At 34.5% G+C, this 15,908-nt stretch overlaps 1 protein-coding gene across 1 annotated transcript in view; it reads right to left on the reverse strand.

The window, feature by feature from the left end:
* LOC132747213 (ubiquilin-1-like) overlaps positions 1-15,908 on the reverse strand; it is a 111,969-nt gene that overhangs the window by 61,027 nt on the left and 35,034 nt on the right. The window contains exons 3-4 of the mRNA XM_060736543.1: positions 7,953-8,012; positions 5,194-5,331 (exon numbers count right to left, since the gene is read on the reverse strand). Of these exons, the coding sequence (XP_060592526.1) occupies positions 5,194-5,331; positions 7,953-8,012 (198 nt within the window). The remainder of the gene's footprint in view (positions 1-5,193; positions 5,332-7,952; positions 8,013-15,908) is intronic.

The following is a 15,908-nucleotide window of genomic DNA, read 5'->3' on the forward strand; positions in this document are numbered from 1 at the left end:
AAATTTGGTCCCGTCAATTAAAGTCCAACATATTTTCATCTCAATTAGTCGAAGTGTGAAAACAGCCGACTGATCGAAGGTCGGCAACATCAAGGTGAGATGTTGTCTCTCGTGATTCACACGCTTCATAGTAATTTTAATTGCCGGTCATCATGTATTATTAACACGTCGTAAAAGTGGCTTTAATAGGTTTCAGGACTTAATTGGTTTCAACAGATAACTAAATTAAGATTTAATGATCAATTCACTTCAAATATTTGATAAATTGTTGTTGAAATAAATGTGTTATTGTGCTTTTATTGTAATGAATTGTCATGTGTGCTTATTAAAAACATGTGCTTTACTGATGAATATTGACAAAACTTGCATTTATGTCATTGCTACGAATGTTTGTGTTTATGTTTCACTATTAATATACATGTATTAAATTTTGAATAATATGTTTTTGTTTATTTATAATTTGTAGTTGTAAGTGATTTACATTCATTTCAACGGTTAAACATTGCAGCATTGCCGCTATCAACAATAACAAACCTACTTCTTTGCACATTCAATCAGGCACATGTATATACATGTACGAATGTCAACGTAATGGCGGCAGACCCACGTTACTCGAATTCCGTTTCTCTCGAAGTAAAATGCCCAGTCCCTTGGATTTCGAGTTACCGAGAGTCAACTGTATATACATTTATATAAATAATACATATATATAGAATTATATACATATATATACACACACATATACATACACACCAATAAATATTTATGGTCATTTAATGCACAAATCAGTGAAAATTCAGTAATTAACCTTCAAGGTCATAAAAGAGCCAAAGTCAATTTGAGTTTGATAAACATGAAGGTCTTGTCCTGAAGAATTTTCTGTTATAATATGAAGTCAATCCATTCAATAATAGCAAAGTTACAGCCGGTTACAGACAAAAAATGAAAAGTTGAATAATTTGACCTTCAAAGTCAATGTTATTTATGAGTGAAGGTCAAGGTGGTCTGTATGGTTCCTTTTAAGGGCTATCCTTGAAGATTATTATGTTTAAGTTTGAAGACAATCCATTCCAAAATAACAAAGTTACAGCTAATAATAGCCAAAAAATGAAAATTTAAATAGTCAAGGTCTTTTATGAGTGAAGGTCAAGGTCTGTCTGGTTAGTTATAGGGATATCCTTGAAGATTATTATGTTCAAGTTTGAAGACAATCCATTCCAAAATAACAAAGTTACAGCCAATAATAGCAAGAACAAGCAAAATTTGGATTTTTGACCTTGAAGGTCAAGGTCATTTGTGGATGAAGGTCAAGGTTAGTGTGGTCTACGGAAAGGTCTTGTCCCAAAGATTGTTCTGGCCAAGTATGAAGACAATACACCAAGAACTAAAACAGTTATGATCCAGGTACAAGTTGGCGGACGGCAATGGCAAAGCAACACCGCCACGACTATAACAATACATCTACTCTTTTTTTTTTCAAAAAAAAAAAAAGTCTAGCTAACAATTACTTGCACTTTTTTTTATTTTATCAAGAAAGTACATTGTGTCATTCTGAATATCTTATTTCTTACTTTAGTGTACATCATTGTACAGACAATAAGAAGATAATTGTCTGTTTTGAACAAAACAAATATATACAAAGGAGTAAATGAAGTTATTACTAAAGTTCTGGACAAAGTTCAAAGTGTACAAGATTTTTCTAAAAGGGGAGATAATTCAAGAATGGTGCAAAATAGAGTTATGGTTCTTTGACACTGTACCCCACCTCAATGCCCTCTACCACTGTGTGAAGTTTAAACAAATTATCTCCAAAGATTTTAAAGTTATAATCCGGAAAAAAACAACAGAGGGACAGAAGGACAGACAGACAAGGTGGCTACTATATGCTCTCCCTTAGGGGAGCATAAAAATCCACATGAAAAATCCCAAGTGCATAGCTTTGCAGTGCTTTTGATCACTATTCCTGTAAAGTTGGTTGATTCTAACTCAAAGCACTTAAGGAACAAATAACACAACATAAGACGCACAACTACACGTTATGACAAAAGTTTCATGACTCTAGGTTAAATACTTTTTGAGCTACATGTGACACAAGTTGAAAATTGCAAATTTTTAATAAGTCAAGGACAAATACTAAATAAATCCACACTAAAATACCCAGGTGCACAACTACATATGCTGATCAACATTCCTGTCAAGTTTCATGACCCTAGTTCAAATACTTTTTGAGCTACTCGAACACAAGCTGGAAATTGTAAATTTTTGCTACGTCAAGGGCAATAACTCTAAAAATACTAAATATATTCACACAAAAATACCCAGGTGCACAACTACGCACAACTCTAAAAATACTGAACATAATTATATACATGAAAATACCTAGGTGCACAACTACACATGCTGATCAACATTTCTGTAGTTTCATGACTCTAGGTCAAATACTTTTTGAGCTATGAGCAACACAAGTTGAAAATTGCAAATTTTTACTAAGTCAAGGACAATAACTCTAAAAATACTAAATATATCCACACAAAAATACCCAGGTGCACAACTACACATGCTTATCAACATTCCTGTAAAGTTTCAGGACTCTAGGACCAATACTATTTGAGCTATGTGTGGCACAAAATGAGAACGGACGGAAGGACGGACAAGGGTAAATCTAAATGCACCCCTTAAAGTGGGGGCACAAAAAGTTTAAATGAAACATTAAACAACAGTACTGATTTACTATGTGAAGCATGCCTATGTCAAAGTCTGATCACCCTAACATAACCCTCACTTTAGCATGTCAATAAGCAGTATGTTTATTCATAATCATTTCATAACCATCTTAGAATGACAAAATTATGCACAACAAGAGCCACCGCCGGGCGGGGGCAACGCTCGACTTTTTACTTTTTCTAAAAGCAAACAAAGAAATGTTTGAACAAATCCTAACATTAAAATTTCCTTTTTATAAATTTAATCGGTCTGTCTTGTCACATATGTTTTGTCTATATATTTTGTATATACAGTTGACTCCACTTATAACGAACTTGCTTATAACAAATTATCGTTAATAGCGAACTAAATCTGACATCCCCAGCCGATTCCTTCTTTATTTTATATTAAATCACATCGCTTAATACGGACTCGCTTATAACAAATTTTTAACTATAACGAACCATTTTTCAAGCCCCAAATGACGGAAAACATGAAAATTTCCTCGGTTATAACAAACTGTTATAATTGAAATATCGGGATTTGCTCGATTAGGATCAGTACATGAATACCGCTATCCGATAATTATACAATCAATTGATTGCACAGGTTAGTTATGGCTTCAGGGATAAAATGTTCTCACAACAGTTTAAACCCCAGGGCTTTTATTTGAACAAACTTGGTAGAAACCTATTAGAAGATGTTTCATGCTAAACATCTAAGGTCTAGCTTGTTGGGTTTTTTAAAAGAAGATTTTTTCAAGTTTTTTCTTTACACATATAGATAAAAACAATGACACACCTGGGAAGGCCAGTTTTGACCCCAGGGCTTTTATTTGAACAATCTTTGTAGACACTTACTAGAAAATGTTTCATGCTTAATATCTAAACTCTAGCTATTCGGGTTTTTTCAAAGAAGATTTTTAAGTTTTTGCTATACACATATTAGGAAAATTAATGTCCCCCGGGATGGGGCCAATTTTGACCTCAGGGCTTTTATTTGAACAAACTTTGTAGACACTCAATAGAAGATGCTTTGTGCTTAATATCTTAACTCTAGCTATTTGAGTTTTTTCAAAGAAGATTTTTTAAGTTTTTGTTATACACATATAAGGAAAATGAATGACCCCCGGGGCGGGGCCAATTTTGACCCCAGGACTCATGTTTGAACATGTTTGTTTCATGCTAAATATCTTAGCTCTAGCTCTTTCGGTTCTTTAAAAGAAGATATTTTAAGTTTTTACTATATGCATATAGGGAAAATCAATGGCCCGGCCAATTTTGACCCAAGGGCTTTTATTTGAACAAACTTGGTAGACACCCATTAGAAGATGTTTCATGCTAAACATCTAAGCTCCAGCTCATTGGGTTCTTTAAAAGAAGATTTTTTAAGTTTTTACTATATGCATATAGGGAAAATCAATGACCCCCTGGGGCGGGCCAATTTTGACCCCAGGGCTTTTATTTGAACAAACTTGGTAGACACTCACTAGAAGATGTTTCATGCCAAATATCTAAGCCTTAGCTCTTTTGGTTTCTTAGAAGAAGGTATTTAAAGTTTTTTCTTTTGGTTGCCATGGCAACCATATGGCAACCAGAGTTCTGCATGGAATTAAATTCTTTGAACAATTTTCAAAGGTGACCACTAAAGGAACATTCCTGTGAAGTTTGGATGAAATTGGCGTAGTGGTTTATGAAGAGATGTCATTTAAAGTAAAAGTTTACGGACGGACGATGGCCAGACGCCGGACGAAAAGCGATCACAAAAGCTCACCCTGTCACTTTGTGACAGGTGAGCTTAAAAAAAGTCAAGCTAAAAATGACCATCTATTTAACACTCATGAATTTTTACATCCATTTTTTTTTATACATGTACATGTGAGATGTTGACCTTTGACCTGGGGACCTAATTCTTGCATGGCACAAGTCATCTTAATGTGCAACACATCTACGCAAAGTTATTTTTAATTCTATTAATGAATGACAAGATTGCTGACTGGACCTAAACATAAATGCACTTCATTGTAAAATTTCCCAAGTTAAGTGTTACCTTGACCATTGATCTACAAACTTAAGCTTCTTGTGCATATTTGTTTCATAATCCATGAACTACAGTAACAGGCCAGACATCTATTCACATTCAATGATTCATATTATGATTTTGAATGAACAAGTGTGACCTTTGATCTGAAGACCTGACTCATATGTGACACATTGTTAATATGTCCAACGTATTTATGCCAAGTTATTCTAAAATCCATCTAGAATTGTTTTTGTTTTTTTTTGGAAAAAATACATCCTCGCAATTTGTTACACATTTTTTGCTTTATCTCTTAGCCAAATAATTTCACAAACGTAAGATTTTCCGAATGTTGGTCATAAAGGCAATCAGACAATCACACAATATATTATTTTAGGCCTAAAATGGATTTTATCTTTCAAATTATGAAATACAATATTTCAACTGATAATCATAAAATGTAGCACCAACCTGTTGTTGCATACGTTGCTGCATTTCCATAAAGTTGGCTGAGCCCATACCTATATTGCCTAAACCTGCCAGACCTCCTAAACTGCCTAGACCAAACGGTGATGCACTCACATCTGGAGCTGGAGCAGTGCTTGTAGGCTAGAACAATGATTTTCTTGTGTTGTAAACATAAACTTGCAGCATTTTTTCATATGTAAAAATCAAAAACTATCTATTTCAATGATACAGACTTTACTAAGTGTAGGCCTGAAAGGCATGATATGTATTTAATTATACATTTGAAATTTACCTAAGCTCAAGTCATTCACACAAGACTTAAATGTATTTTTTCTTTTTTATATAATTCTATATAAGGTAAGTATCCCCAAGGTGGGGCTAAGGTGAGCTAAAAAAGCTGTCAGACTTAAAGCATACACAAAGGGACACACAATACACAGCTCAGTTGTGACTAGTCAGTGGCTTTTTGCGACGGACGCACCCTCAGAGCTATGTCATCTACACACGGGATTTCGTCGACTACTATCGAGCAAGTGTTCCCAACCGAATAACAGCCCAAGAAATAGTACATGAATTTGATCCTATGAAACTCCCATACTTTGTCGGGATATGTTAAAAACTTCCATATTTAGCCTTTTCATTTTCAAATAGTTATCCAAGTTAAAATATGAACGCATTTGATTGATAAAAACGCTGTTGCCCCCGTAGTATTATTGCGCAATATGCAAATAACTGCTGAAACCATTTACTGCTGTCGAAAAAGTAGGTCAGCAAATTATGCTATAATTAAGGAGAAAGCTCAATAATTCCTAGAAATTATAAGTAGGAAATAACTAGAACTGCCACTGTCATGGCGTGAATACCCCCGCATACCACTTTGTCAGAATCAACAGTGGTCATTTAGAACTCAAGGACAACCACCCAGCCAAATCTGAGGTTACTAAGCCAGTGCATTGCTAAGATATGTATTCTCCATGCTTCAAATGTGAAAATTTTAAAATCAAGTTTTTTTAGTCAAGGCCCTTGTGACCTTGACCTTTGACACAGTGACCTCAAAATCAATAGGGGTCATTTACTAATCATGACTAACCTCCATGCCAAATATGAAGACAGTGGGGCAAAGGAATCTCAAGTTATTGGGCGGACAAGGAAAAACCGATGGAGGGACGGGGAGACGTCCGGACAGACAAGCTGATTCCAGTATACCCCCCTTACAACTTTGTTGTGCGGGGGTATAAATATTTCTCCATCAAACAAAACATTTTTATTAACAGATCAAATTTTTTTCGTGACTCAGCAATTCTAGAATATCTCGCGCATTAATTACATAATTTTCTAGGTCACAATATAAGTTAACCTGCTAATGTGATTTGTGAGAGATTATAATAGCCTTCGATCTGGGATAACACTATTCTAACAAGATTGCATTTGTAAACAAGAGGGCCATGATGGCCCTGAGGTCGCTCACCTGTATATAGGCCCCCAGAGCGGGGCCAGTTTAAACCCCAGGGCTTTTATTTGAACAAACTTGGAAGACACCCATTAGAAGATGTTTCATGATGTTAAGATTTTACTACACACATATAATGAAAAAGAATGACCTCCCCCCTTCCCCCCCCCCCCCTGGCAGGGCCAATTTTAACCCAAGGGCTTTTATTTGAACAAACTTGGTAGACACCAATAAGAAGATGTTTCATGCTAAACATCTAAGCTCTAGCTCATTGGGTTTTTTAAAAGAAGATTTTTTAAGTTTTTACTATACACATATAGTTAAAAACAATGACACCCCTGGGGCGGGGCCAGTTTGACCCAAGGGCTTTAATTTGAACAAACTTTGAAGACACTTACTAGAACATGTTTCATGCTAAATATCTTAGCTCTATCTCTTTTGGTTCTTTAAAAGAAGATTTTTTAGGTTTTTACTATATGCATATAGGGAAAATCAACGACCCCCTGGGGCGGGGCCAATTTTGACCCCATGGCTTTAATTTGAACAAACTTGGTAGCCACTTACTAGAAAATGTTTCATGCCAAATATCTAAGCTCTAGCTCTTTGGGTTTTTTAAAAGAAGATATTTAAAGTTTTTCTTTCGGTTGCCATGGCAATTAGAGTTCTGCATGGAATTAAATTCTTTGAACAATTTTTAAAGGTGACCACCAAAGGAACATTCCTGTGAAGTTTGGAAGCTTAGTGGTTTATGAGGAGATGTCATTTAAAGTAAAAGTTTACGGACGGACGCCGGACGGATGGACGCCGGACGGACGCCGGACGAAAAGCGATCACAAAAGCTCACCCTGTCACTTTGTGACAGGTGAGCTAAAAATACTAAAAACTTATATTTTATTGTCTATATGCCAACTATGATATAATACGAAGCAATTCTAATTAACATTCTTGCATGTATTATGTATTATGCTTGAAGTTTATTTGCATGGTTTTATTTTAAAAATATTTCGTTGACAGTTTTTTCTATTTACAAATAAATCGATAAGGACACTGATTTACAAGTTTGACCAGAGTTTTGAGGCATAAATTTCATTCTGTATTTAAAAATTTGGACGTGTTCTGCTTGAAAGTAGAAAATCTGAATGATTTCAGATTGGGACACCTAAAATAGATTGCTCTACAAATCTCGAACTTGTATGGAACAAATTGTCTCTGTTATATCTTTTGTGTTTGTTTTTTTTTCTGAAAAAGCCTTGCATGTCCGTCGCATTCAGTGCATTCAGCACTTTGATTTTACAATGTAAGTAATTCTTACTAGTGATGGTGTTGTGCCCGTAGAGTCTGAAACTGGAGCAGAACTTGATGCTGCAGCAGTCTATAATAAATATACAGGCATTGTTAACAAATGAAGTTGTAGAAAAAAATAACAAATGTAATAATAATACACTGAAATAACTTGAAAAGAAAACAGATTTCAAGGTATTTATCCTTATGACAACTTCCCCACTTGACAACTTCCTTGCTTTCAAATAAAGATATCATTTTCACTAAAAGAGCAACAGATAAGGTGCGTATTTGCGCAATTAATTTTACGTATTTGCGTATTTAAGCACTTAATTTTATATAATACACAATCCTGTTTTTTAATATGCGTATCAAAACCCATTTAAAAAAAACAAGATTGCATTTGAGAAAAATGCTATGCCACCGCATGGTTCAAATTTCATAGCTGTACATCAAAGGACAAGAAAGTAGGTCACATCATCAAAATCTAGGTCAAAGTTCAATTTAACAACTAAAACTGTGCACATGGTCAAAATGTCATTGCTGTACATCAAAGGACAAGAAAGTAGGTCACTGTCCCCTTGGGCAAGGCATAATTTTGACCCAAGGGTTTAATAACGATCTTGATACAGGTCCACCAAACAACATTTCAAATCAAATATCAAAGCTATAGCTTTCTCCCATTCAGAAAACATTTGTTTTATTTTCTGGTTTTACTACGTGTACACAATGAGAATCACTGCCCCCGGGCAGGGCCAATTTTTGACATTTAAACAACTTTGGTAGAGGACCTATAGATGATATTATATATCAAACATTTAAGCTCTATGCCTTGAACCTTCAGACAAAAATTTTTTTTTTTCACTATATGTACATAATGAAAATCAATGACCCCCGGGGCTGAATCAATTTTGACCCCAGGGCTATAATTTGGACAATCTTGCTAGAGGTTCACTACACAATGTTTCATGCAAAATATCTTATCTCTATCGTTTGTAAATTTAGAGAAGATGATTTTTTAAGTTTTAACTATATACATATAAGACAAGAGCGATCAGTAATCACATGTGTCGCCTCATGATGGCCAATTTCATGTTGGGACAAATTTTGTGACAGACGGACAGACAGGCGGACAGTGCACAACTAGACTAACAACTTTGTACTGATCATTCCTGTAAAGTTTGGATAAAATTGCACCAGTAGTTTATGAGGAGTAGTCCGGACAAGCTTTTGCGTATCTGGCAACACACAGAAAAAAACACCTTTTTATCAAAGGGCCATAACTCGGCCAAAAATCATTCAACCGGAAAACCCGTGCAATATGCGCAAGGACTTGTGCTACAGATCAATCCTGTAAAGTTTCATTGAAATTGCATAAGTGGTATAAGAGAAGTAGTCTGGACAAACTTTAAAAATAAAAATTTTTAAAGGGCCATAACTCAAACAAAAATCATTGAACCGGAAAATGCTGACAATATGCACAACTAGACTTGGTACTGATCATTCGTGTAAAGTTTGGATGAAATTGCACCAGTAGTTTATGAGGAGTAGTCCGGACAAGCTTTTGTGTATCTGGCAACACACAGAAAAAAACACCTTTTTATCAAAGGGCCATAACTCGGCCAAAAATCATTCAACCGGAAAACCCGTGCAATATGCGCAAGGACTTGAGCTACAGATCAATCCTGTAAAGTTTCATTGAAATTGCATTAGTGGTATAAGAGAAGTAGTCCGGACTACTTTAAAATTAAAAATTATTAAAGGGCCATAACTCTGACAAAAATCATTGAACCGGAAAATCCTGACAATATGCACAACTAGACTTGGTACTGATCATTCCTGTAAAGTTTGGATGAAATTGCACCAGTAGTTTATGAGGGGTAGTCCGGACAAGTTTTGTGACGGACGGACGGACAGACAGACAGACAGACAGACGGACAGACGGACAGACAGACGACGGAGAAGTGATCCCTATATGTCGCCACTACTCCGTAGAGGCGACACAATAAACCTATGGCTCCCAGGGGCGGGGCTAATTTTGACACAAGAGGCAAAATTTGAACAACTTTGGTAGAGTACCTTTAGATGATGTTATTTAACAAATATTAAAGCTCTATGCCTTGAACCTTCAGACAATAAAAAATTTTTTTTTCACTATATGTACATAATGAAAATCAATGACCCCCGGGGCGGAACCAATTTTGACCCCAGGGCTATAATTTGAACAATCTTGCTAGAGGTTTCCAACAAAATGTTTCATGCAAAATATCTAACCTCTAGCATTTGTCAATTGCTAGAAGAAGTTTTTACTATATACATATAAGAAAAACCAATGACCCCTGGGGCGGGACCGATTTTGACCTCAGGGCTATAATTTGAACAATCTGGGTAGAGGTCTACCAGACAATGCCTTATGCAAAATATCTAAGCTCTAGGCCTTTTGGGTCTTTACAAGAAGGTGTTTTAAGCTTTTACTATATGTACATATAGCGAAAATCAATGACCCCGGGGTGGGGCCGATTTTGACCCAAGGGCTATAGTTTGAACAATCTTGGTAAGGGTCTACCAGATGATGCCTTATGCAAAATATCTCTACCTTTTGGGTTTTTACAAGAAGGTATTTTAAGTTTTTACAATATGTACATAGTGAAAATCATGGACCCCCGGGGCGGGGCCAATTTTGACCCCAGGGCTATAATTTGAACAATCTTGTTAGAGGTCTACCAGACAATGCCTTATGCAAAATATCTAAGCTCTAGGCCTTTTGGGTCTTTACAAGAAGATTTTTTAAATTTATTCTTATAATTCCTTTTGGTTGCCATGGCAACCAGATTTCTGCATGGAATGAAATTCTTTGAACAACTTTGGAAGCCCTTCACCCAAGGAACAATCCTGCCAAGTTTGGTTGAAATTGGAGTAGTGGTTTTTCACAAGAAGATTTTTTAAGTTCACTATATAATCTATATAACACACACACAAACACACACACAAACACACACACACACAGGTGAATCGCTATATGCCACCGCATCGCAGATGCTGCGGTGGCATAAAAAGATACGCAATTGCCTTAAAAATCTACGCGTATTATCATTTTCGTCATGCAAGATTAACCTGTCATCTGCTCGTAGTTTTGGACAATAGTTATGTGCATGCTATCCGAATATTCCCAAATGTAATTTAGGGGTTACTAATAGACAGTGATGCGATCTTCGACAGTCCCCTGCCGAAGTCAAATCAATTCAGTACAAGATTGTCAATTTATCAAATACTCTACTCAGGTTGACAGTCTTTACAGAGCGGCAGAGACTGTTGTTTTACTGAGACCGTCAATAAGTAGGTCCCATGTGAATAACCTGTATCAATAGACACTCTGAAAGCAATATGCTGTCATACATACATTATAGGGAACAAAAGAAGATTTGAAATATAACAGTTCTAAATAATTAAAATTCCGTCAGTTGTTTAAACATTCCGGACCATGTTTTATGTGCATTATTCCGGAATGTAGACAAAAACTGTCACAATTTGGCACATTTGGGCCATCAGGTAAATAATAATAATTAAAAAACATAATTAACCATGAAATTCATATCTTTATAATTGAATACCCAATCGATCTTAAAATCATAGGGTAACAGGTTTTTGAATACCCAATTAAATGGAGCCAATACCCAACTCCACATGAATTGATTGAGTAATACCCAATTCACTTTCAAAGCTTATCTGTTGCTCTGATTAAAGGTCAACCAGTAAATTCTATGAATTCTATGAATTCATATCCCAAAGGCATGCTACAAATCACTTATCAAGTACCTGAAATAATAAGAATGAAATAAGTGCCTATACTTATAATAACACAAAGTCCATAACAAGATTGTATTTGTGAAAAATGCTATGCCACCGCATTAATACAACACTAAATAGTAATGTAGGAACATTTTTTTTTGTTTCTATACAATTGAAGAATGCCATAATAAATAGATCACTGAAATATCTAATTCTTATTATCAGATAAGTGGTTAAATCTATTGTTATTCAAATAAAAGATCAGAGTAGGAATCTATCAATGCAGTTGAGTCTAGTGAATTTGATGGTGAAGGTCATATTTCATATGGCCAAAATTCCATGACTGTACATCAAAGGACAACACAGAAAGACACTTTGTCAAAATCTAGGCCAGCTGATATCAAAGTTCACTTTACATCTTAATCTGTGCACATGGTTCAAATTTAATAGCTGCACAAAGTAGATCACATCATCAAAATCTAGGTCACCAATCAAAGTTCAATTTAACAACTAAAACTGTGCACCTAGTCCAAATTTCATGGCTGTACATCAAAGGACAAGAAAGCAGGTAACTGCCCCTTGGGCAAGGCAAAATTTTTACCCAAGTGTTTAATTCAAACAATCTTGATACAGGTCCACCTTTTAACATTTCATGTCAAATATCTAAGCTGTAGCTTTCTCCAATTCAGAAAACATTTGTTTTAGTTTCTGTTTTTACTATGTGTACATAATGAAAATCAATGGCAGGGCCAATTTTGACACCAGGTTCAAAATTTGAACTTTGGTATAGGACCTATGGATGATATTATCAAGCAAACATCAAAGCTCTAAGCCTTGTACCTTCAGACAAGAGGATTTTTTAATTTTTATATACCCGAAAGAATTTCAGGCATATTATGTTATGCCCCCTGGTGTCCGTCCTTCTGTCCGTCCATCAGCAACTTGGTTTCCAGAGCATAACTTTAGTTCCATTTGGCCCACAGTATTCAAACTTCATAGGATGATTGTCCATATTGGGTAGAAGACCCCTATTAATTTTGGGGTCACAAGGTCAAAGTCACTATTACCTTAAATCTGAAAATGGTTTCCGGAGCATAACTTAAGTTCCATTTGGCCCACTCTATTCAAACTTCATAGGATGATTGTCCATATTGTGTAGAAAACCCCTATTGATTTTGGGGCCCACAAGGTCAAAGGTCAAGGTCATTATTACCTTAAAACTGACAAGAGCCACCGCCGGGCGGGGGCAATGCTCCACTTTTTACTTTTTCTAAAAGCAAACAAAGAAATGTTTGAACAAATCTCAACGTTTCCTTTTTATAAATTTAATCCGTCTGTCTTGTCACATTAGTTTTGTCTATATATTTTGTATATATATACATATGCATTTATATATATAGGCATTTATATATATATATATATATACTCGAACCCCATGATACCTGTGACTCCGTGGTACAGGTATATTCACATATCACGCGATATTATTGTCAACGCCACCTACAGAGTGTTTATATTGACATGCTCCCAGTAAACTTGGCTATATCAATGTTTTTAAACATTTTCATGAGTTTCTGAAGGAAATATTTCACATATCCTACCTTATTTTTATTTTACTTTCCTATTCCTCCATTGAATAAATTGGTCTCTCTACAAAACACTTTTTAATTTTCAAAAAAAAAAAAAAAAAATGACAGGTGCTGACGTCATTCAACCTCCATTACATGTCACTTGACCTTTTGACATCATTTTTGGCAGGAAAAAATTAATCTATGGAAAGCCATTAGTGCATATAAAATAGTTTGTGAAAATTAAAAAGTCAGTTTCATTCAGTCTTTTAAGGGAGCCTGTGTAAAGTGTCATATTGATATCTAATCTTCATCATATAGAAATAAAATAGATTCAATGATATAAAAGGACCAGAAAATCACAACAATACTAAAATTAAGTGAAGGGGAATTTTTGAATCCAGCCACATGGTATAATATACACCTGTAATTGGGAGTAAAAGATTCTAAAACAGAGATCCCTTGGGGGTGATAAAAGAGGAACAGTAAACTATTGAAACACACGTTTTTATGTTGTTTTTAAGCTTGTTTTTTAGATATGAATACAAGAATGCTAAAATGATATTTTTTGCTATTAAAACTGCAATGGCTTTCCATATAAATAACATATTTTACCAGTGCACTGGTAGCATGAAGTCGGTTTAACTACATCATACAAAATGGTCGACCATTGTTTACATTTGTATTGAGCGAGAATTTCATAGTAATAGAACTATGTAATGTATTTTTAAGAGGATTAAATGTTAATAAAGTTGTTTCTTCCTTCTTTTTTTTCAAATCATTAAAATTTTATGTGAAAAACACCTTGTATAAAATATGTACACCTGTATCGTGGAGACCCGGGCTATATATATTCAGGGCTTAATTTGGCTCAAATAAAATAATAGCCAATATTTTCAACTTAAAAAAATAATAGCCAAAAGTTCAGCGGACTATTCACAATTTAGCAATAAAACAACATAAGCAGTTGATTAAATAAACATTACATACAAAACTTTTTCAGTTTTATAAGGATTCTCAAATAAACTGATACATTTGTGTATATTGATAACTACCTTTTTTACATAGAACCACAACTTTAATTGTTATTATAGAACAGAATAAAAATGTTATATAGTATAATAACTTTATAACAATAATATTAAAGATTCATTATAACTTTACATAATGCTGTTATACAATTTCTTTTGTTTGTTCTAATCAAATTTTGTCAACTATAACCACTGCCAATTTCCACATTTCACAGAACTGGAGTAGATCTAGGTCATATTAGCCTATAGAAATAACACTTGCAAACTCATTCACATAATGCAGCTATTTGTTTTTGAATAACTTACTGAAAAATGTCATCTTCACCAATGTAATACAAATTTTCTGCCAAAATAGTAAAGATTTTAAAACAGAACATAGCTTATTTTCACCTTTAAATAAATATCAAAATTATCGGTGTCGCGAAAATATTTGACAATCGATTTTTTTCCTGTTTTTTTAATAAATATTCACAATTTTGGTTGTTGTGCAAATAGTTGTTTGGAAGTTAATACTTTTTTAATATTTTATCATTGTTTTCCACTGGCGATTTAGTCAAGCAGCTTAAAACAAAAAAGTCAAAATTTGCAATTACTGCAATTTACGGTGAATTTAGGGTTGGTCAATATCCAGTTTATCAATTTTAAGACAATTTTGTGGCTAATTGACGGATATTTGATGGCTATGATAATGCTGGACAATATCTTTAAAGTACTTATACAATTTTACATCTCGCATGTATTTTTATCACCTGAGCAATATAGTAAGCAGCATGTGACTGATAAAAAGTTGAAACTCAATTAAATCCATCCCGCTGGTGTTAATTGGGTCTACTGCACTCTTTATCGATTTTTACACCTTATATAAACACTGTTGGAAGTAAAAAAATACTCGCCAGATTTTGTAGCCAAAATGCAAAAATAATCGCCAATCTTATAAAATAATTGCAAATGGCGACTATGGCGACCGACAGTGTGAGACCTGTATAATATACATGCATTGATATATATTTCTTTAACAATGCACTTCTACTCAATGAGATCTATCTACCTACAAAGTTTCATGTTGATATCTCTTATACTTTTAGAGTTATGTCCCGGACAAAATTCAAAGTGTAACAAGAACCATTTACACACATGCACACACACACACACATATATACACGTATTTATATATATACACATTTATATATATATATATATATATATATACACATATATATATATATATGGTCATTTAATGCACAAATCTCTGAAAATTCAGTAATTTAACCTTCAAGGTCAAGGTCATTAAAGAGCCCAAGTCAATTAAAGTTTGATAAACATGAAGGTCTTGTCGTTAAGAATGTTCTGTTATAATATGAAGTCGATCCATTTAATAATAGCAAAGTTACAGCCAAAAAATTGACAAATTTCAATAATTTGACCTTCAAACTCAAGGTCATCTATGAGTGAAGGTCAAGGTCTGTCTGGTTATTTTTATGCTCCCCGAAAAATTTCGGGGGAGCATATAGTCGGCGCCTTGTCCGTCTGTTGTCTTGTCTGGAGCATAACTTGAAAACCCTTGGAGATAATTTGTTTAAACTTCATACAGTGGTAGAG

This window comes from Ruditapes philippinarum, unplaced genomic scaffold (assembly GCF_026571515.1).
Source record: "Ruditapes philippinarum isolate M1 unplaced genomic scaffold, ASM2657151v2 ctg1878_1_1_1_1, whole genome shotgun sequence".
In the NCBI taxonomy this organism is placed as follows: Eukaryota; Metazoa; Mollusca; class Bivalvia; order Venerida; family Veneridae; genus Ruditapes; species Ruditapes philippinarum.